We start from the raw sequence: 22,956 nt of genomic DNA on the forward strand, positions 1-22,956 counted from the left end.
AGCGTCAAAGTGCTTTATCTGTACAAATAAGAGAGTGCAATTATTTCCATCCTAGAGAGCTGAAAGAATATACATTTCATGTTTTCTGTGAATCCATCAGATGGGTCATTGTACTATAGCAAACACAGCAAGAGTATTCAATAAGGATAAAAATGGTCAAATCAGAGGCCTGATAGTCAGATTTCAGAGCTATGCAAAGCTTAGAACAATATTGGAAAGAAAGAATAATTATAGACTTTGAGCTAAGTCGAAAATGAATAAAATGCAATACAATGGTGTATCATGTCAGACTAACTTAATGATATTTAATCAGATAACTGATTTTTGCTTTCCTGACAAAAAAAAAAACAATCTCTCTTTTGATATGATACAGCAGTGGAAATTAATGACTTAAACTCTGTTCAAGTGTAAAATTATATCAGTGGGTAAGGAACTAATTGAAGAGGTGCAGCAGGTCATGCTGAAAGATTAAACTGTTACTGTAGAAGGTAGTGACAATGAACTGCTGAAGAATTAGTTGTACTAAATGACTTTATTATTAAATGCCAAAAAGTAGTATTATAGTAATGAAACTTGCTGATAAGAAATTAGGAGGTATAGTTACTCTAGAAATATGTAAGGATATGCACAAAAAACAAGGTGACTTTGAGTAGGATAGAAATGGGATGGCATTTAATATGCAAGATCATGTACTTACAAACTCATATAATGGATAATTTTCAATACTAGTGGTTGATTCAGGGCTTAGGAAATACTGATTTGATTAAAAGCATGGTATGGAGAGAATACAGCCTGAGTTTGTTGCTTCTCCAGCCTTATTATGTGTTTTCCGTTTGTGTGGAAAATGCTTTTGGAAATATTAGTAAATTTTACTATCTGGCTATTAGTTCCAGGTACATAAATTTCAGTGCAAGCCATACAGAGGAAGGAAGACTCTGTCATTAATTGCGTTTAATGAGAGTGATGGCACTAAGTGGTTCTCCATTTCACCAAGCGCTGCATGCACAGAAGGGTTGGGTTGATTCTGATGCAGTAGATCCCCTGGATCAAAAATTTCTTCCAGAGAGACTAGACCACAAAAAAACTTAAGTTTGTCACTTCTGTTTTGTTTCAAACATGCTTATTCACCTTGGTTGATTTTCTGATCTGGTAGAATCTTTCCTGGTGTAGACGTGTTGGAGAGGGTCCAGAGAAGGGCCATGACTGATCAAAGGTCTGGAGCACCTCTGCTACAAGGAGAGGCCAAGAGAGTTGAGACTGTTTAGCCTGGAGAAGATAGGGCTCGTGGGAGACCTTATAGTGGCCTCTCAGTATCTGAAGGGGCTACAGGAAAGCTGGGAAGGGGCTTTTCACCAGCGAGTGTAATGATAGGACAAGGGGTAATTGTTTTCAACTGAAAGAGGGGAGATTTAGGTTAGACATCAGGAAGAAATTCTTCACCATGAGGGTAGAAAGGTGCTGGAATAGGCTGCCTATGGACGTTGTCGATGTCTTCTCCCTAGATATGTTTAAGGCCAGGTTGAATGAAGCCTTGTGTGGCCTGGTCTAGTGTGAGGTGTCCCTGCTCGTAGCAGGGAGGTTGGAACCTGATGGTCTTTAAGGTCCCTTCCAAACTTAATCATTCTGTGATTCTATTACTCTATGATTGTAATCAGCATAGGCAGGCAAAAGCTGGTGTGGAAATGTATGCAGTTTGTAGGATTACATTAATAACTCACTCTCGAGCAGGCTGTAAGTAAATACATACTCCAGCTCTCTGCTGGAGACATAACAGACTATAAAAAAAGATCATGTCCAACTCAGCTGCTTCATATTCTGCACCAATATGTTGTGAGTCTACAACTAAGTGTATGTACTCTTTTATGGACTCTTGAAAAACGGGGCAGAAGATGTGACATATATATGTGTATACACATGCATCTGAGTAATATTTCCAATAGTGACACACCTCACTGAAACTCTTGTTGGCTTGTTTTGTTGTCATAGTGTCATTCTGGTTGGAAAAGACCTTCCAAGATCATCAAGTCCAACCACAACCCTAATTCTGCCACATCCACCACTAAACCCTGTCCCCCGGCACCACATCTGTCTTTTTAGATGTCTCCAGGGATGGTGGCTTGACCACCTCCTCAGACAGCCTGGATCACCAAGTCCAACTCACCCCAGAACAGGACAACTCTGTCCCCGAGGGCGTTGTCCAAGTGTTTCCTGAATATTGCAGGTTCATTGCCATTACTGCTTCCCTAGGGAGCCTATTCCAGTGCTCCACCACCCTCTGGCTGAAGAATCTCTTCCCAAAATCCAAACTAAACCTCCCCCTGCACATCTTCCTACCATTCCCTCGGGTCCTGTCATTGGTCACCAGAGAGAAGAGGTCAGCACCTACTCCTCCTTCCCTAACGAGGAGGCAGTAAGCTGTAAGAAACCTTGTTCCAGCAAAGATGTTATTAGCCATCTCATATTAACTATAGTAGTACCTAGAAAGGTTGGACCAGATGATCTTTGAGGTCCCTTCCAACCTGGCATTCTATGGCTCTATTAGAGGAACTGAACTGTGTGATCGAAATACCTTTGCTAGTCTTTACCAGTAAAAGAGAACCACACAACTAAGAGAGCTGGAAATATATTCCAGGCACGTGGGATACAAGTGATGTATGAGCTCATTATACTAGTGGGATTGGTGGTGTTTTCTGGGAAATTATGAAAAGCTTTTCTTTATCAACCATAAATATATTAAAATATGTATTTTTCTCTGAGAAAATTGGCAAACTTGGGAGCTGTGCCTGAATTTTAATTTCAACCCATTTCTGTCCTTGAATCTTGTACATGAATTCAGAGGGTTGTAAAAAGGTATTATGATTTTTAAAACCACTTGAACACTTGGAATTGAATGACTATGCATAAAATCAGAGTGTTGCTTAGGTGTTCTGCTGCTGTTTCTCATTTGATATGTTAAATAAGGATTATCTGACATAACAGAGGAATATTTCTGAAAAGATTAAAGGTGATAAACATGATTTTCCCTTGATGAGATGAGTATCCTCATGTAATGCTTTTTAAAATCGGAACAGAATTTTATTCCAAATGTACAATTCTCTCAGCTGGGTATGATTTACGTTTATGTACTAGTCTGTTGGCTCATTAAGTAACAATGTATGGTAATGTGTTTAAACAGAAGTTTTAGTAACAGTAGGAAATTGGATGCAACCCTTAGAGTTATGTTATTCAAATTGATTGAAACTCAGATGGAGATTATTATGATGGCAAGTATGATTATTTGAGCAGTAACAATAGTTTCCTATGAATTTTTATGTTGTTTGTAAGCTTTGATGTCTGATTGACACCATAAGCTCTAATTAAGACTGTTTCCATGATTGATACTTCTCTTGTCCATGTGTCCCTAGTAAGTTATGAGCCTGCCTCTGTCCAGTCACCTGTCATAATGAAACTTCTAAAAACATGTTTGTCTTTTATCGCTCATTTAAAATCTGTTTAGAATTGGTCAATATATTCAAAATAGGTTATATCAGGGACAGACCGCAGCACAACGTTGAAGATTATCTATATGAACAGAAGGTAATGACAGTATGAGGTTTCTGATGATACTAGGTAAGAATCTATGCTGGGATAATTGTTTAGGATTTATGTAGCATGACTTTTAATCTTTTTTTTTTTTTTTGTTAATCAGCATAAACCAAGATGATAGTATGTCAGAAATAATTGGGATTACCCAAGTGCAACAGTCGTAATCTTATAAAACTCCTAAAGAGATTAGAAACACACACAAAACATGCACAAAGTATGAGAAGATAAAAATGTAGATATTTTGCGGAGCTTTAGGAGGCAGTAGTTTAAGCAGGACAATTAATGCACCATGTTTGTGATGTTTTGGCCACAAACAGGTCTAATGTATTTTTAGCTTGGAAATGTGAGCACCATGTGTAAGCCAGGAGCAGCCTCTTCTTATGGAGTTCAAGTGCAACTGCAAAATGAAAAGAAAAGAAAAAAAAGATTACTTTTTTTCCTTCTCACATGTTTCTCTATAACCTTCCTGAGTTGTTTTCAAACCGTGGCTTCAAATGGGGAGAGAGGCAGTAGGTGAGTGAGGTGTGTTAATTTGTGTTTGATTCCTGTTCGGACATAGTTTTGAAAATCTATTTTTGGGAAACCTCATTTGCATATGCAAATTCAATTTAATGGTTGAGCTCTGGAAGCAAATTTTTGTTTGTGTTGTGTCCTTGTGGCTTTTGTGGAAGAATGAAAAGGTAAAGGAGATAGGCTGGGAGGAGAAGAGAGATTGCAGTAGCGTGGAGAACAGAAGTCTGAAGAGGAGGTCTCACGGGCAAAAATGAGTTATGGAAACTGGCCAATACAGAAAGAAATGGAGGGAAAAATGCTTAAATGCAAAGAGGAGGGGGCTAGACACAGGACCTTGGGGCTTTTGAAGGCACTAAGGTGTTGCAGGCAAATAGTTTATGTAATTAATGGGACATTGATTAGGAGGCATCTCGTACAGTTAGAAGAAATGGAAGTCATCAGAAAGGGAGCAGATATGATTGTGATGAGTGGGTCACTGAAGTTGGTGGTTGCTTGCAGGGTGGCATCAGAAGGTGAAGAATCTGGTACAGAGAGATTGCAACAGGGAAAGTATCTAAATTGTTGGCACACAGGCATATTTTACAAGTAGAAGCAGAGCTGAGCCATTGGGCTGGGAACCAAATAGGACAGCTGGGTTTGTTACTGGGCTGTGAGGCTTGGTAAAACTGGAAATTGCTCAGATTTAGAGGTCTTAAGGCTTTCCACTTCCCTGCTGTTTGGAAATATGTGTGAAGGTGCTGTCAAGGTGTGAGGCTCTGCTTGACTTCTCTGCTGCCTGATCCATATAAAATAGCTGAGTGCTCTTGAGTGGAGCGACAGAGGCTGGTGCTGTGGCTGCAGCTGTTCAAACCTTGCCAAGCTGGTAGGCTGCATGGTGCCTCACAGCAGCAGCTGTGTATGCTTGAAAGACTTAATAACTTAAATTTAAAACACTTTTGCATGTATCAACAGACTTTTCTGGGTTTTTGTTTGCTTAGTATTCTTTTAACATTTTAAGTGTGTCATTTTTGTAAGTAAACAATCAAAAAGTTGTGCAAGTTCATCCAGCTGGCTAGTAACAAAAGACTTGATCCTGTTGTGCCAGTTTCATGTATCCTTTTGCATTACTGAAGTCTCTCCAGATTTACACTGAACCTGAGAAGATGCAAATGAAATTGAAAATAGTGAGATATGATGTTGTTACAGGATTTTAAAGTGCTATTTCATGTCATTCACGTAGCTGTTTTGCCGCAGTAAGGCCCGTATTTTGGGGCTTGAAAGACTGTGCACAAGTGTTTATACATGGCTTGTGTTTCCATGTATGCGCCTGTGAAATTTAATTTTAATTGACTGAACTTTTAAATGAAAAATAGCCTAAATTTTGCATAGTTTTACTGCCATTATCAGTAGCTGAGTGCAGTTAAGTAATTGAGTAACAACTTTAAAAAAAGTTTGTAATAGTGTCTTTTGTGAAAAGATTATGTTGGTGACAATAGATGCAGATTCCGTGAAGTACGAAAATGTAAGTGTATTTACTTCAAATGAGAAGTGTCTGTTCTCTGTTCTGTTAGTTTGAAGTGAAGATTAAATGGGAGAAGGGTCTCTCCTGTGTTCCTATTATGTATAGCTAGCTTTTCTTTTTCTCTGCCACAAATTCTTCTCTTTTTCGTATTTCATGTTGTTCTATCATAGAAATATAACTGTATGTCAAAGAATTCCTCGAAGTACAATAATAATTACTCAATAAGCTCCTCTTTTAATCTCTGTGATCAGAATTTATCTAAAAAATGGTATAATACAGCATTATATGGGAAGGCACAGATGAGGGGAAATTTCTCGTATTTCCTTCAAAGAAAGAATTAAGTGAAATCTTGAAGACATGTTGGTCAGTGATATTTCAGTATCCATGGAAGTAATTTATTTCTCATTCCTGCACACAGTGGAGTTATAAAATTGATTGTTTGTACAGGTGGCTGAAGTTTGAAGAGGATGTAGAGGATGGTGGAGAGAGGTGGAGCAAACCATATGTTGCCACACTGTCACTGCATAGCTTGTTTGAGCTGAGAAGCTGTATCCTAAATGGCACGGTTCTTTTGGACATGAGAGCTAACTCCATAGAAGAAATTGCAGGTATGTATTGATGTTGCATTTCTTAGTTACAAAAATTATTAATAAAAATTAAATACTTACAAACTTGCTTACAAGAAAGCTATTGCATAATAATCAGTTCAGTTTAGAAACTACTAGGAAATATTTCACTTAATATATCAGAGCAGAAACGAATGTCTGACACAACTGGTAAATATTTTATTTATATTTTTTATAGAGAGTTTTCTATTTCAGAATAAATGTTTATGTAAAAGAGAAAATTTAAATCAAGCAGAGAGGACAGTCTGGAAATATTTCAGCAGAACTGGCATGTTCTCTGCTCCTGCTGTGCCACCTCACATTGAGAATGATGCATGTGCTAACTTCCACAAACTGAATCTACTGCTATGCTAATTGCAGATGATCTAGCTCAATAAAAATTAAAAATTATAGGGAAGTAGTCAACATAATGACGTGACATGAAAACAAACCAGTTTGAAATGCATGAGAGTGCATGAAATGACTTGAGAATGAAATCAAGAACAGTAATGTTAGGTGTAAGTTTTTCAGAAATGTTAAGATGCGTTAACTAAAGTTAATGTATTTTTTTCCAATAAAAGTATATTTGGCAGTTGCAATTCTGTAACTTTTAAGAACTGCAGAAGTAGAAAGCAAGGGACAACATAGTCGATGAGTCTTGTCTCCCAAAAGTGTCAGTGAGATTGAGACTGAATGCCATTTTCTGCTTTCCTGATGTTTCCTTGTAAAGGGTATAACTAGTTACTCCAGGGGACTTTGATAGTGTGTTTAAAAGAGGTTCTCGGGGGCTGTGTGGTACAGACTTGCAGTGCATGGCCTCAAGGAGTCCTAAAACTACAGAGGCTGCATGGCTGTGCTGGAATAATTTAGTACAGTCTGGCATTTTTATTTCCCTCCCCAAGTATAAAAGCTAATTTGAATTAGATAATTTATAAATAAATTGGTTAGTAGGCAAGTACTGAAGATAACGTCTATCAAGATAGGGAAAATGTATGTATTATAGTATAAGTGTATTTACATTAGACTTTAAAACTCATAATTAAAATGATAACACCCTATCCAGTGGCTCATGTGTTCTAGGGATTTTCTGGTGCTGTGTGCTTGCTCCTGTTGTTTAAAAATCTCTGTCCCTTCCAGCAGAGAAAGCACAGAGTAAAGAGCTGTACTGTTTTATAACCTGGGGCCTCTAATCTTCTGTTTCTTGATTAGTGAGGGCTAGTCTCATCCTCATGATGGTTATTGGACGGGTATACTTGCATATCATATCTACTTAGAAGTTTTACCTTGCTTCTACTTTACTGTGTATCGCATTTCTGAAAATAGTTCTGTATCTGTAAATCATACATTTGGTGTTTTTTACAAAATATACAAATACTGCTATTTTACACAATATTGTATTAGATTTATGGTATTCTCCAATATTGCAGACTTTAGTTGAAGATTAAATATGATGTAGCAGATGTAACGTGCATGGAGAAGTGGTCCATGAGGGGTTGTTGCGGCCTTTTTGTTGCCTGGTCACAGGCACGAAGTAGAATGCTAACAGAAAATGTAAAATAAGCATCAAAATAGAAAACTTGTTTAGCTAAAGGTACAAAAGACAGGAAGAAAATGTTATAGCACTCAAGATTATAAATAAAACTACTTTATGGGTGATATGCAAGTCTGTGTAAGGGCCAGATAAAATTTATGTTTGTTATTTACATTATCAGCTAAGGCAGGTATTCTTCAGTGGGCTATATTTAGCAGTAGAATTAAAAATGGCTCACGTAGTGCTAACTGTGTTGTTTTTTTTTTTCATTTATCTTTTTCAAATTGTTTATGTCACTCTGTCACCAGATATTATTAGTCCAAATCTGCAGAAACTTGTGTAGGTTTCTGCTCTGTGTTGAGATCTGATTCTCCCATGAATCATGGTCTGAATCAAAAATTCGAAATTTGTCTTGATAATGATAAAAGATAAACATGAAGAATAAAAAGCAGATAACTAGAAAAAACAAATAGGTTTATCAATATGATGCTTTATTATTTATTTAATTAAAATATCAGGAAGTAGTTGGATCAGTTGGTTGATGTTCTGGTTTTGTGGTTTGGTTTTTTAAATTATTAATATTATTTTAATTATTATTTTTTCCTTCATAAATAGTACAGGAGGATTTTCAAGCTAGGGCTTTGCATTTTTAATCCAGAAACCACACAACTTCTTCTGTAATTAGCTAAGAGATCTGTTCCAGGATTTTTTCATTTAGATATGTAAAAAAAAAAAGTAAGGATTAACACAAAATACATAAATTCAGCAAACTTTTTTGTTTTTTTTGTTTTGGAAGATTCTGTATAGTGAGACCACAATGAATTAATGTTTATAATGTCTTAATCACTAGTTAGTTGTAGTAATTTTGTTTGTTTGTTTAGTTAAAATGTCCAAGGATTTGATCATTCTCAATACTAATTTTGTTCTGAAACTCATCAGAGATGTAAGTTGTCCTTCAATAGTTAATTTGATGAGTTACTGTAATGCTCTATGGAATAAGTCCTGCTACTGGGATATCTTAATTTGTTGATTAGGAAAACTTGTTTCTTCTGAGAAGAGGCTTTAGGATGAATTGGCATGTTCCATTTTCACTTTAAAAGTATCAGTTTTTGTGGCAGATGTGGGTGTTGTTCATTTGTTGCTTTATTTGTTGCTACTGTGTATACTGTGTGTAGGAGAATTTGCAAAAATATATTATACCCTATGGTCTTAAGTGTTACTCTTATACTTCTGATTCATAGTTTATTACAATTGGTTTTGCTTTTTTATGCAGTCTGTTGATAATTTTACTGCATTGTTATAGTGCATCATGTTTGAGAACAAATAAACTAGTTATGCACATGCACTCCTCTTTTACCTGCCATAACACTTTATTAGAGAGAAATGTGTTTTGTGTAGTGACTGGTAATGTCTTGCTATCTGGGCTATATTCCAATATGAAATTGTATTTCTGGAAATGCAGTGCCTGTCTTCTTATCCTTAAAAAAAGTATACTTCATCTTCATTGCTAAATTGAGACAATTCCTGTCTGTAAACTTCACTAAAGCTTTAAACTATCAGCACCTAGCCCTTGAAAATGTCTTTTATTAAAGTCTGTATTTTAAGACCTTAATGGGCTTGTAGTAAAATCTACAGATGAAAAACATCTTTTATACTGTTTGCATGGCTTCCAGAACATTTTGTGTTTTATTCATGGAAACACAGATAGTTCTGCATAAAAATATTTTGGCATCAGTCATGTGGTGAGAATTTTTATATCAACCTGTGTTCCAGCATGTCCATTCTTTATTAGATTCTTTCTCATTCCAACTGTCTTATTAAAAAATGACTTGATCTACAAGACTGTATGTTTCTTTGGACAGGCATGCAATTTTCTTTGTTGATAAAGAGCTTATTTGTACCTGTGATGCTGAATTCACAGGCAACATCTTAGTGTAATAGAGACTTCTGAGATTAATTTACAACATTGTCACCATGCAGCAAACCAGCATTTTCATCCCTGAAATTTCTCAACCAGTTCTTAAATTTTGTAAGATGGATTTTACTTTTCCCTTAAAAAGGGCTCAATTCCTCTGCTGAGCTTTATTCTGTTTAAAAATGCATTTTTAAATTAAAAATATTTTATAGAGTCTTTTGTTACTATTTCAAAGGTGTGAAATTGTTTTTTCATGTATCTTTGCGGTGGCTTCTGTATCAGTTAGCAAGCACTCCATGCACAAGGAATTCCTCTGAACATTTGATGTAGCAATATTTTATCGATCGCTTCTGTATAGAACATATGCTAAAAGGAAGTCTGAAAAATCTATGTAATCAAAACAATTTATTTTGGAACTTGTCTCTTGAGAAGGTATTTGCCAGAATCTGGCTGCACCATTAGAGAGCAGTTTCACTGTGTTGTTCAAGTTGGCAGATGAAAATGTTCTCTTTTGGTATTTTCATTTAGTTCCTTTGAAACCATGTAGATTCTCAGATTACCATCTGCTTTTTTGATTGCAACCACTGAATGAACCCAAAAGGTTCTTCTGCTAAACATATGATGCCATTTTCCGTTGTTCGGTTCAAAAACTGTTCGGTCCATCCTTTAATGACAATACTTTGTTCACAACATGAATCACAGGTCTCAGATTCTCTTGTAGTTGTGCAGTGTGCACTGTGAAGAAATGTCAAACCTTGTAAAATACTAACTGTGGCTTCAGTGTTGCACAGTTGTACTTTGGCAACTTGCATGTGTTTCAAAGCATTAGTCTCATTCATTTTAAATGTAATAATGGTTTATTTTTTAAGTTAAATCTTAAATATTCCCATTCTTTCCAATCCAGAGATTGACTGTTTTTTCCCAAGCAGTCTTTTGTTTGTTTCTCACGCTCAGATTTTCCATCTGTGTAACAGCTTAATCTTGTGATTGAGGTCACTGGACTCTGTGCTCAACTCAGGGCATTACATCCCAAGTGTGTAGTTTTATTGATTTTGGTAATATCATGTTAAGCTTTCAATCTGAGCAACTCTTATTTTGCCTTTGTTTGCTTTAAGCTTTAGTACTCCATAACAATGATCTATTTAAACTGGCTGTAGTTTAGCTTTTGTTTCACTGGAGCCTTTTATTTCAGCTGTGACACGTTGTGTTACATTTCTGACACTGCTTTTATGGTAAATTTAACTTCTATTACAAACACTGCAATAAGGCATGGAGTTGCCTGGGAGCAATCTGCTTCTCTGTTTGACCCTACACCTGTCTCTTGTTCAGCTTTCTCACTTACCCAGGTTTTTGCATTTGTTTGCTTTATTTGCAGCCTACCATGTGGTGATTAACTCTACAGAGAAACCTTTATCAGGTTTTGTTTCTTTGTCTGTGGGCAAATTGTAAATCTCATACCAACTTCTAAGTAGCATGGCATTTTTTTGTTGGTTTTGTATTTTCCCATGTTAACCACAAATCTGGGAATTTTTTTAGATTGCACAAGTCAGTATCAGCTTTCATTTTGTGTGTAGAGACAGACCAAAGACACTCGTGGCTCTTGTTCTGTTTAGAGATGCAAAATATATTGTCTTATGACTTCTCCAGTTGTCTTTTGGTAGCATCCACTGTAGCATGTTAGCATAGCTCTCTCTCACAGCTGTGCTTGCTCTCTCCGCTGCAAGCTGGGAATTTCAGCCTTGTCTCTACTATTTACAATTTGTGAAATGCTCTTGTTCTTCAGAACAATTGCATGTTGTTATGTTAAAAAGCAAACATTTTTCACTCTCTTTTTTTTTTTTCCTTTCCAAGTAATTCAGCTGAGAAGTTGAACAAAGTGATTGCAGGTAGAGATGGAAATAGAATCCACCTCTCAGTGCACTGAATGCTCTGCCTCCTTGGATGAGGGAGCTAAATTCACTGGCTTTGATAACCTGTTTGTAATCACCATTGTAAACACTATGAATGGGTCCTGGTTTACAAATGCAGTCCAAGAATCCTAGTTGTTAGTTTTCTATTGCTTTTAGTCCCTAACTCAGTAGGGAAGTGTATTTTTGGGTTCCTATTAGGGACAGGTTAAGGTAAAGGACATGATTTCAACTGAAAATGCTGGCTTGTTTTCTTCTCCTATGTCTTCAAGGGAAAGACAACAACCAGAGACCAAACAAACCTTGGCTTTTACATTAGGTTTTGTAGTCAGCTGTCACTGCAGTCGTGACGCACGCAAAAGCCCATGTGTTCTATTTTTTGTCATTAATCTCTCATTTTGTTCTGCAATTGCACAGTATAGAATTTGGAAGATTGAGAGGTGTAAATAACAGCAACTTTGCTCGTATATTCTGATTTCAGTTTCATCTGCTGTAAACTGTCAAGTGCTAACCTGTGTCAGGATAGTAGGAGCCCAGGTACACAGCTTCCAAAAATATTTTTTTTTACTTCACAGTTATTTTGGTGCAAATACAGTATGCCTTCTATACATGTATTCTGTTTTACCTTGAATTTTGTGTAGTATTGTTTGTGAGGTGATGGGCATGCTGTGAACCCTGAGCAACAGGGAAGGAGCTGTGGCCACACCTGAATGTGTTCTTACTGCTCATTTGCTTGGACCTGGGATGGCTCAACATGGATCTGGCTGCATCTCTATGTACAAAGCTGCAGTGGGTAATAGACCTCTTCAGAATGAGTGGAAGCAGCCAACCTGCTTTTGCATCCTTGCTGACTCTAGATGTGGGACAGGTGCAGTTTGCTGGGCCACACTGCATGAGCCACACTGCATTTAAACTGATTTGAAGTGTCTGCCCCCATGATGCTCTAACTGACAGCCTGGGTAAATTGTTTGCAGGTGGTGAGGAGTTATATTTGAGTTAGTACAATAGCTTGTTTAAGAACTTGCATTGCTCAAATTTACTCACAAAATTAATTTTATATAAGTGATGTATCATAACTGAGTCTGAATTTCATATAATTCTTGAAATTATATGAAACCCCAAGTTTCTCTGAATCTTTTTAAATGATGAGGACAGGAAGAATGTCTGTATTTAGCAGCTTGAAAAAATGATTTCATGGTTCCAGTATGAATCAAGATTCCTTACTGAGGAACCATCCTATTTCAATGTCCCTGATGTCAGAAGAAATGGTGTGGGCAATGAATAGAATGGGTAAACACTATGATGGTGGATATTCCACACATTGCATCTTATTGAAAGTTCGATATGGCTGTGAAGCATCCTTGAAAAATCTAATGATAAGCTGTGTCTCTGGCTAGAAGGGAGCTCTGTAGAATTTCAAAGGTCATTCAAGGGGAAAATTACTTAAAACAAACAATCCCTGAACCTTTGTTGCTGAGCATAAGAACCCTGGAGAGTCTCTGTTGTTACACAAGAATGAATTTGAGATACAGTGCTGTGAAATGTAAGGTCTATATTCTTTACTCCATTTTGTCATATGGAGTTGGGAGAAATGGCCATGTGTTCTACATACGAAAGTGAATTAATGGACTTTGAAAAGTAGGTCCTCCCTCAACTGGTGGGAGCGGGTAGAATCTGTTTACAGGATTATGAAAATAGTCTGTTTTGAAAATGAAATGTTTAAAATGCTCCTGTTGACCCTTTACTCTTGGACTTTAACCATGTTACTCTTGTTTCCAAACTGACTTTTGCAGTCAAGAGTGTTATCACTGACATTGCAGAGACTTGGACTTTTAAGAGATATGTTGAAGAACTTGGAAAGAAACTGAAGTGGAATCCCATAGCGATAGGTGCTGATGGAGAAAAGGAAGAGAACGGGGATGTGATTTTTCTTTTTCCTGACATTTTCCCTCCTCAAGTAGATCATCTTGAATATTGACGTAATCCTCAGCAGTTAATATATTGTAATATTTAATATGGAAATACTGTAATTCCAGGAATGATACCATACAAGTGAAGTTCCACTGTTCTGTAATCAAGGTGATGACCACAGCTCTAAATTTACCTGTTCTAAGAGTCCTTTTTTTCAGCTCTTCCTTTTGATTTTTGTCATAGAGCAACTCAAAGAAGGTAATACTTGGTTTTACATTTTCTGCGATTTATTTTTTGGTCAGCAGAGTTAAAAAGGAGGGAGGAGAGGATAATTACAATTGTGCTCTAGCACAGATGCCCTAAGTTATATATTATAATTTATTTTTTTCCCCTGAATATCCTCTGTCCTATTACAGGGAATACTGGCCTGTTTTGGGAACTGTGACATGCAGATTCCTGTACTAAGGCTTTCTAAAGGGAAGATACTCTTGTCCTCAGTGCAGAGACAGCTCCTTAAAAGGTGGTAGAGTTGAGCAGGAAAATTATTTTTTTTTCTTGGGTTTGGGAATTTATTTGCTTTATCTCATGTGGTGTAAATTCTTGGCTCCTCCTGAAAAACTCCTGTAGAAGACTTTCTCTTGAACTTGTGTTATCTTCACTTGCCTTTCTATCATTGATCTCGCTGCCATGCCTCTCTGTCTCTTACATGACAGTCCAGATAAAATGTGGTTGTCTAGACTGGGAGTGCAGAGATAACTGACCTGATGATGTTTGAGTTAACCCTGGAGAGAAAAGCTCGTTCAGAGTTGGGTGAAGTACCCCAGAGGCAGATTTTGTTAGTTTAGGCACACCAGCTGACAGTGTTATACTTTGGCATGAGCTGTTTGGTCAACACCGTTGCTAATATTGCTCAGGATGTAATTGCTGGAGAGGGTCAAAGGCAACGTCACAAACCTCTGCATTGTGAGATGCGGAAACATCTCTTACATTTGCATCTGTCTGCAACTGTGTTGACCTGTGGACCTAACCTTGTCTTTTTGTATGTGAGATGTAAATTTGTGTGTAGCCACTTCAAGGTAAGTGAAAGATGCACGTAATTTGTTTTTCAGCTCTTAAAGCAGCTATGTTTATGACCCGTTGGCTCGTTATGTGAATATTGAGAACTTCAGAAAAACTGTTGTGTTTTTAAAATGTATATACAGTGCATAGTTGACTGTTAGCAATTAAAGTCTGCTTTTAACCAGCATAATTATTTCACGCCTTTTATTATCTCTGTTATTATCTCTTGCTCTTGTCAATTATCAAATACCTGATGAATTGTGTCGCTACTGATGATGCATCTGCTTCTTATTTTTTCTGCTCTGCTTGCTTTTCTACTGAGTTTACTGGTAGATATGAATCTGACTCCAGCACAGAATCATGAGCTGTGTGAGTTTTCAGTACAAGAAGCTTTTGACTCATTATATCACTGTTTTTGTGCAGTACAATTTCTTCCAGTGGATTTACAAGGGCAGTGTGTGCTTAAAGGCTGTTTTTCTTGCTTTTATATGGAATTTTTTCCTTTCTTCTTGGGTTAAGTGTTATTACTGTTGCTAGCAAGATTTCCCAAACTAATAATTAAAAAAATCCTCAACAAAATTCTCAACAGTTCTTTCCCATATTAAATATATAATGGACATATTTGCAAATAGCTTTAAATATTAGTATGTAAGAATATTTTCTGGCAGTGAACTGTAATTATGGTTCTAATTTCTTAGGAAGGGGATCAGTTTCACTCATACCTCCATGTAATGATTCTCTTACAGGAATATATATACCAGGCAGTAGAGTGAGATCCTATTAAGTATTTGCAAATAATTCAGCAAATTTTCCTGTATTGTCTTTGAAATGTCTTTGTACTGAAAGCATTGTAATTATAATAATAAGAAATAAACAATTAGACTGTGGTCTCCTGTGGTAAGTATACAATGAATGAAAAAGTTGTTTCTTCACAGCATGCCAGTCCTTTGTAGCCTTTAGGTTGGGGATTATTTGGAAAAAAAGACAGCCACTTCATACACATCATAATTCTGGGTTTATGTGCATTGTGTGGAAGTGCTTAGTGACTTACTTGAAAATTACATAGGTGACCTTATTTTGGGAACTGCATCTCTCTGGAGGGATTGACTTTTTTACTTTAATAGCATCATTTTGATTTTTTTCTTTTTCCTGAAACTGAAACACTTCTCGATAAAACTTACCATTTAATTCTATAACATTAAAGGAACGGATACCCTTCATTTGTAATACTGTAGGGTAGTAATTCTAATTATTGCAATTAAAAAATGTTTACTTTCTCCCCTCTTATTATGTATGTAATTTCAGATATGATTCTGGACCAGCAGGTGAGTTCTGGGCAGCTCAATGAGGATGTTCGTCACAGAGTGCATGAGGCGTTACTGAAACAGCATCACCATCAGAACCAGAAGAAGCTAAGCAACAGGATCCCAATTGTGAGATCTTTTGCTGATATTGGAAAAAAGCAGTCCGAGCCCCATTCCATGGATAAAAATGGTAATGCATTGCTTTATTTTATATTTTGAGCTTTCAGTATCATCTGCCTGTTCAGTATTCCTTATGAGCTTTGTATTTACAGCTTGAACTCAGCGTGATTCTGCTCTGAAAAGCTTCTATGTAGAAGTGGTACCTTTTACATGAGAGTGATTCCTCTTCTGTGTAAATTTGAAATTCTGGTGTCCTGCACAATTCAGGGCTGTGCAGAGATACTCAACGAAAGTAGCTCAGGCATTGACAGCAGGCTAGTTGTGTTAGTGTGCCTGTCTGTCCTGGAGAGTTCGCATGGTACATTATCCCTGGTGCAGCACTGCTTGAGTACACTTGTGATTCTTTAGGCACACTGCAATCCTTAGACTGTGCTTGAGCATCTCTGCAGTGTTGCTCTGAGCTGTGAACATGCTGCATTAGTGTCAGAAATGTGATTTGACTATTTTTGACTTCTTTTGACTGACTAGGGCCTCTTTAGTTAAGATGTAAGTGGATTGTTGGAATAGTTGCTGGGACAATGTACGCACTATTTAGTGTTCAACTGGTGCTTCAGATTTCATAGTTGAGTTTGAGAGACTGGAAAATGAGGAAAACATTTTCAAGGTGACGCTGTTGGAGAGATACCACAAGAACTGTATCTTGTTCCTTCAGAAAATAATTTTTGAAAAATCATGTTCATGAAAATGAGAGTGCATGTTTGTAATGGTTCTACAGTAAAATATTAGCTTAACTTTTGTGCTTTTACAGAAACATTTATATCATCATGAAAGATAATTTCTTAGTGCCCCTTCCTTACTTACATAAACACAAGCCTCTGTTATGAAACTTGCAGCTAAATTTTGCAAATATTTACAGTTAATTCACTAGAATTACACATTTCAGGATTACTCATTCTCATCCTGTATCATCACAATACCAGCAACATTTTTGCTTGAATACTGTTGGACTAGAGTGACTCTTATTCTAGAAATCACCCTTCTGCCCTCTCTCTGGTTCAGGGCTCTATTGGACTTCCCTGTCACCCTAGGAAATGGGGAGTGAGGAAACAGCTGTAGCACAGGAAAGATGAAGGGTGCAAGAAGCAACTGTGTGCTGTCAGACACAGGGTTGAAGGGGATGAGCAGTAGTGCAGCTAATCTGGAAAGATGGAGCTGTTGGTATAAATATTAACTTTGGTTTCAACAAAGGGCCTTTTGTTTCAGTCATTGCCATATAAAGTTTTAATAGTTACCTCTAAATCTAGCTGCTTCCCTGAGGAAGACTCTCAGACCTAAAAGGCAACATAAAATTTCATCTGAAGAGCTTATTAAATAGAAACATACTAATTATACCAGAAGATCATTTTAAGAATAAGGAAAAAAATTTACTTGGATGTGTGTGATTATGCATGTGGATGCACAGGAGTAGAATGATGTACATCCTTTTTATGGCAGCTTTTCTATAGATTTGTGGAACTATTGCTGATGACTTTAGACAGATATTTAGGACACTTAAGGAAGTTAATGTGATAATGTTCCTGTTTCTCATTTTCCACAAGATGCAAGATGGCAGCTTGCATTCCATAAGCTTTTTCCACTAGATCTTATATACCAAATAAGCAGTAGGTCTCCTTTAAAAGACCCCTCAGGGCAAGCTGTGAAAAAATCACAAGCTCAATTTCAGTGACTTTGTGTCTTTTACTGGAACTTATGCAGTAATTCACTCCAGTAATCTCCATCTCACTCCATCTCACTTTTGCCTGAGTTTCTTCTGGGAACCTTCAAATAATCAATTCTCATAAAAATAGATTCTGATCAAAACAGCATCTAAGTCCATATTAAACACACTGGTTTTATATATTCAGTGGTTAAGTGATTCTGTAAATAGGGAGAAATGTTCTTACAGGTTTTCATTTGGCTGTGCTTCTTTTGCAAGATGAAAAACTACGGAATTTCAGTTAATGTGCTTACGTAGAGATGTCTTGGAGACCTGGTTAAAAAATTCACTTAGTCACTTGCACTTTGTTAATTTAAATCAAGTTAAATGCACCATAAACAATAACAATCTGAATTATTTTAGGAAAAATTATATGAAGGTGAATCAACTGTTTATATACATCACAGTGAAGAGTGCCAAACCTGGTCTTTTTGGATACAGGTGTCTTTTAGTCAGTTTGAAGCACTGCTTTTCTACTTGCATCCTTGAAGTGCTAATGCACATTTGGCAGTCTCCTGTATTGACCTTTTCAAAACTGATGATGGGCCCAGTGATAAAGCAAAGGGAGGTTCATTTATTTTAAGCTTCTCTCTTAACATCCATTACCATAGTACATTTAAAAGTCTGAATCTTATTTTCTTGCCTGAATTGTGCTAAAGTTAGTTTTGGAAGAGGAAAATTTGGTCTAAGCTTTTGGTTTTAAAAGGAGTCACAATTTTTTTCCCTTACAAGACAACAGCAAACGAACTCATGGGCTTGAGTGGCTACTATTGCCCCAATACTCCAAGATTAAAGGGGGTGGGGAAAGAGATTATTCTGGAGAGCTGCCTAATTTTGGGCACACTGACTGCTACCTTTTCTGGTTTACTGTTATTTCTATGCTGTGGGTAACTGTGCCATAGTACATGCTATGTAAATTATGCAGGAATCTGCACTGAGATGCTCAGCTTTCAGGAACTCCTCTGTCCTTAGAAGCTTGACCAGGGGTAGCAGCGAGGTTTCTAATGATTTTATTCTGCTGTTACATTGCCACAGAGCATCTGTACAAGCATCTCATAATAATACAAAAACTAATAGTTAAAATATAACTTTGGATCAAGTCAAAGAAAAAAAAATAATCAAAATACGTGTTAAGGAAAGTAAAATCAGGGGATATAAGCACCTTATATTATTGTCAGGAGTATGCTATGAGACACATCTTTGTTTCCTGAGAGCAAAGTGATAAAGTGCAATCAAGACATAATTTTTGGTCTGCTTATTCCCATTCCCACTGTACACAAACATTGTGTACAATGTATGAACATAAAACATTCCATATATTGCCAACACTTGCAGTAGTGTTATCTCTTTTTAATAAAAAAATACATGAAAATAGTAAAATATTCTATTAGTGTTTTTACTTTCTGGATGAGAAGCTTAATTCCTAGAAGACTGCAGGGAGAAAAACAGATCACCTCGGGCACTACTGATGAGCTTACAGATCAGAGGTCAGAGTTTTCAGAAGCAGGAAGTGCCAGGAGCTTTAGAAGGGCCACTTACTTATCTCTGTTGAAATGAGACAGGAATTTAGACACTTTTTCTACACAAAAGGAAATTTTCAGTTTGGTTAAATTTAGGTTCAGTGTGGGTAGACAGTGTAGCTGATAACAAACCTTAGCAGTCTGAAGTTTGCAAAATAGGTGGTTCAGAGCTGCAAGTTCTTGCTACCTGGGTTATGTGGTACAGCTGAGGATAAAGAACACCTCCTTCTCCCAAGTTCTTGACTTTGCTAGCTTATCAATGTATAATTTTCCAGATATTCAGGATTGAAGTCTGAAAAAGAAGACAAACTTAAATTTGATATACGGGTGTGCTGCTGACAGACCACTGTGATATCTTTGCTGGAAGATAGTTGTACATATGTTCTCCCTCAATTTTTTCTTTGTTTAAGAGTCTGTCAGACCATCTAATTAATTTGCTTTGTATTTAGTTGTATTATCTTTTGTTTACAATGGCATTTCTTCACATTCTCTGCAGGGCTAAGATGTCAGGGTGCTATGGATTTACTATGCATTTTTAATGCTGCCATGCTGTGTTTAACTTTCACTTTTCATTAAGCATCAAAACTGTGAGAATTAAAAGCCTGCTTTTGATGTTCCAGTAAAAACCGACACTCAAATTTGGCATAAGAGTATGAAAAATGATTTTTTAAAAAGTCTAATTTGACACCAAATAGCCACAATAGAGGGTGGCAGGTAATTTCAGCATAAGTACTGTTAAATGCAGATAAAAATATGACTTTTTTTTTGGTAATTAGTAAATGATTAGAAAGTTTGATTTGTAAAGCAGTTTAACTTACTGAGATAAGTAGATTTCTCACTCTTGATACCCAAGTGCTGTGTCTGTAAATTCCTGTAACATTTTCTAAAAAGCCAAAGACAATTGCAAATATACTGCTCTCTATTGTTAGAGGGATGCTAAAATAATTCCGTAAGACTCTTTCCTTTTATAAAGGGTTCTGCAATTCAGAATTTAAGTGTGCATGGCATGAAAAAGTAGCTGATTGACAAAAATGTCATTAGGAAAATAAGTTTTCATCATACAGACATTTTAGATTTCTTTGGCTATTTCTAGAGTTCAGAGTATGTAGGTGCATATGCAATGAGATCTAACAGGCCTTTTACTGATTAAAGTCAAAAAGGAAGGAACTATGGGAGAGGAGCATGGCAGGATGAGTGACTTGTAAATTGTATTTCCATGCACCTTGCTGAAGTGTTCTTTATCCATAATAACATGAACTTGTGCTTATTTTCTATTCCATATATATGCCATTTGTAACTGCTTCTGCCTTCATGTCAGAGCAGACACATTATTAGTGTAAAAATTGCATTACACCAGCCACCATGAGGTTTATTGATATGCCAAAGAATTTGAAGAAAGCAATGGCATATTAAAGTGGGAATCTTCAGAGTTAACAGCGTGGGCTGCAGAAACAGTTCATTTTGACATGTCTTTTTCCAGCCTTTTCTCAGTTATTTCAGTTAACATGATGAGCTGGTTTAGACTTCTTCAGTGTTTTATGGCAGTATGAGCACCCATGGAGGTCTTCAAGACTATGCTTGGATGTCTAATATATATGCTTTTGTATCACAGTAAGTCTAAATTACTAGTTATGTGAGGGTGCTTGTTACTTTCCTCAGTTTCCTCATCTCTCCTATTTATGCCATAACTCAGAGGTAGCTTACAGCATGCCAACACTACCACGTGGAGAGAGATGGACATTACTTGGAGCCATATGAAAAGGGTAGGGAGGCATTCCTAGGTATGCGACTGTATTCCTTCATGTTAGGAATAAGTCACAGTGAGTGACGTATGTACACCCAAGTTTTCTGGCGGTATTGGATTGGGATCAGGTGGATTGCTCCAGCTTTTCTTGAAGAGCAGGCAAACTCCAAGATAGTTACTTCTAGCTTAAATTAGCAACTGCTCTGTTTCTTGTTTTGTAGTATTCTCAAATGTATATCTTTTAATAAAATGTTTTTATATTACTAAAATATAACTGGAATTTACAAATATTTTCATCTGATATTTATTCTTTCTTTCTCCACATTTCCTTGTACCCATGATAAAATGTATATATGTATAAAACTTTATCATTCATCTTTGTATTTCTTTATTTTGCTCTGTCTTTGTTGTGTCTGTCTCTAACAGGCTCATCTCATCTCTGTATCTTCCTCATCTCCTATCCTTTGGGTTCTGTAAACTCCCTGAAGGTTCAGAGGTAGTATAAATACCTATTATTGCTTGGGCTTCTGATAATTTCAAATGTACACCCATTTCTTCATCTCAGTTTCTTGACAGCATGCACCTTCTTGCTGTAGTGATTAAAAAAATACTTCAAGCCTTTGTCAGCAGCTGTGGCACAATTAAGAGAAGCTTGTATGGAATGATGTTGTTTTGGGGGGAGAAAAGTGCTCTTTCTTTTTAAGTTAATTTTTTACATCAATTTGTAAAACTGCACATCGGCATTTTAGTTAAAACTGCATGAGCTTATGTGAATTATGCTTGAGATTCAGGGCTACCATTAGAAAAACAGCTAAAGGCACTTCTTCCTCATCCTTTAAAATTCTGTATCATCAGTGAGCATCACAGCTGCTCGTGGTTGCGCAGGTACAAGAGAAGTGTGTGGCTCTCCACCCATTTAAAGTGTTATGAATTGAGAGGCCTGGAAGTGCATATGCAGTTCAGCCTGCAGTGGTGGTATCGCTGCTCTGTTGTTTGAGAATTTTACCATATACTTAGGAAAACTTGCTGGTTTTTAATTCTTAATTTTTGATCTGGACAGTGTGTCCATTTAGTTTTGGAAAATGGGTGACTAGTTGTAGGGAAAAGCTTGAAGGTTGTTATAGCTGGCTTACAAATCAGTTTTTTTTTCTGAATGAGAGGAAATATATGTGGGCTAGAAAATTAAGCAACTTTTCTGATTCAGTTTCCTTTGACATGTCATTTGCACCCAGTTTGTTTCCATTGACAGTGTTTTGTATCTGAAGACATTGTTCTTGTGTTTTGCTATTGGCATTCTAGAGTCCTCTTGGATTTTGATTAATAAATACAATACACGTTTAAAGTCTTGAGCTTTAAATTTTAGGTAGTTAGAGTATATTGCATGCGACATTAATATATGGGATTGTATTTTAGTTATATTTTAATTTGGCAGGACTAATAGCCGTGTCTGCAGATGCAAACTTCTCTTAGTGTAACAAATATGGACCTTATTTTGATAGGTTTTGTTTTTTATGAGGCTTGGCTTTGCATGACAATATTGTGTGTGTGTGAATTCTTGCTCTGTTCAAAGCTCTGGCAATTTCACATTATTTGAAAAAACACTCATTTTTTAAAAAATATACATCTATTAAAAACGTAATTAATAAACCCGTACTGGTAATGGCTTTTTAATACATGGGTAAACCGTAAGACCCATGTTAGTGTTATCTGTTAGGTATCAAGTTCCCTTGTATTTAAGCTGGATATTTCAATGATATTACCTTGTGCATTTGTTTGACTGATAGTTCAAAAAACCTGAATAGTGCTTTGATGAATTCTCAAAGAAGGCAGATGAACAGCAGGATAAATCAGGGCTGTTAAACTTTACATTCACAAGGACTCAAAATACAACACTGCACTCTTCAAAAATAAAATACTATATTTACCACATACAGTGTGTAAATAAACATTTTGTGTGAGAGCTGAAATGGAACTGGCAAGGACAG

The 22,956-nt window shown here is 36.6% G+C and overlaps 1 protein-coding gene across 10 annotated transcripts in view; it reads left to right on the plus strand.

Annotated features, from left to right (window-relative positions):
• SLC4A10 (solute carrier family 4 member 10) overlaps nt 1–22,956 on the plus strand; it is a 146,976-nt gene that overhangs the window by 77,337 nt on the left and 46,683 nt on the right. For all 10 annotated transcript variants that reach the window (XR_007889924.1, XM_051623723.1, XM_051623719.1 and 7 more), the window contains 2 exons: nt 6,047–6,207; nt 15,833–16,021. Coding sequence is in view for 9 of the 10 variants with exons in the window: in XM_051623723.1 (XP_051479683.1) it covers nt 6,047–6,207; nt 15,833–16,021 (350 nt within the window). In the remaining variant the exon portion in view is untranslated. The remainder of the gene's footprint in view (nt 1–6,046; nt 6,208–15,832; nt 16,022–22,956) is intronic.

The sequence above is a fragment of the Apus apus genome, chromosome 6, assembly GCF_020740795.1.
Source record: "Apus apus isolate bApuApu2 chromosome 6, bApuApu2.pri.cur, whole genome shotgun sequence".
Taxonomy (NCBI): domain Eukaryota; kingdom Metazoa; phylum Chordata; class Aves; order Apodiformes; family Apodidae; genus Apus; species Apus apus.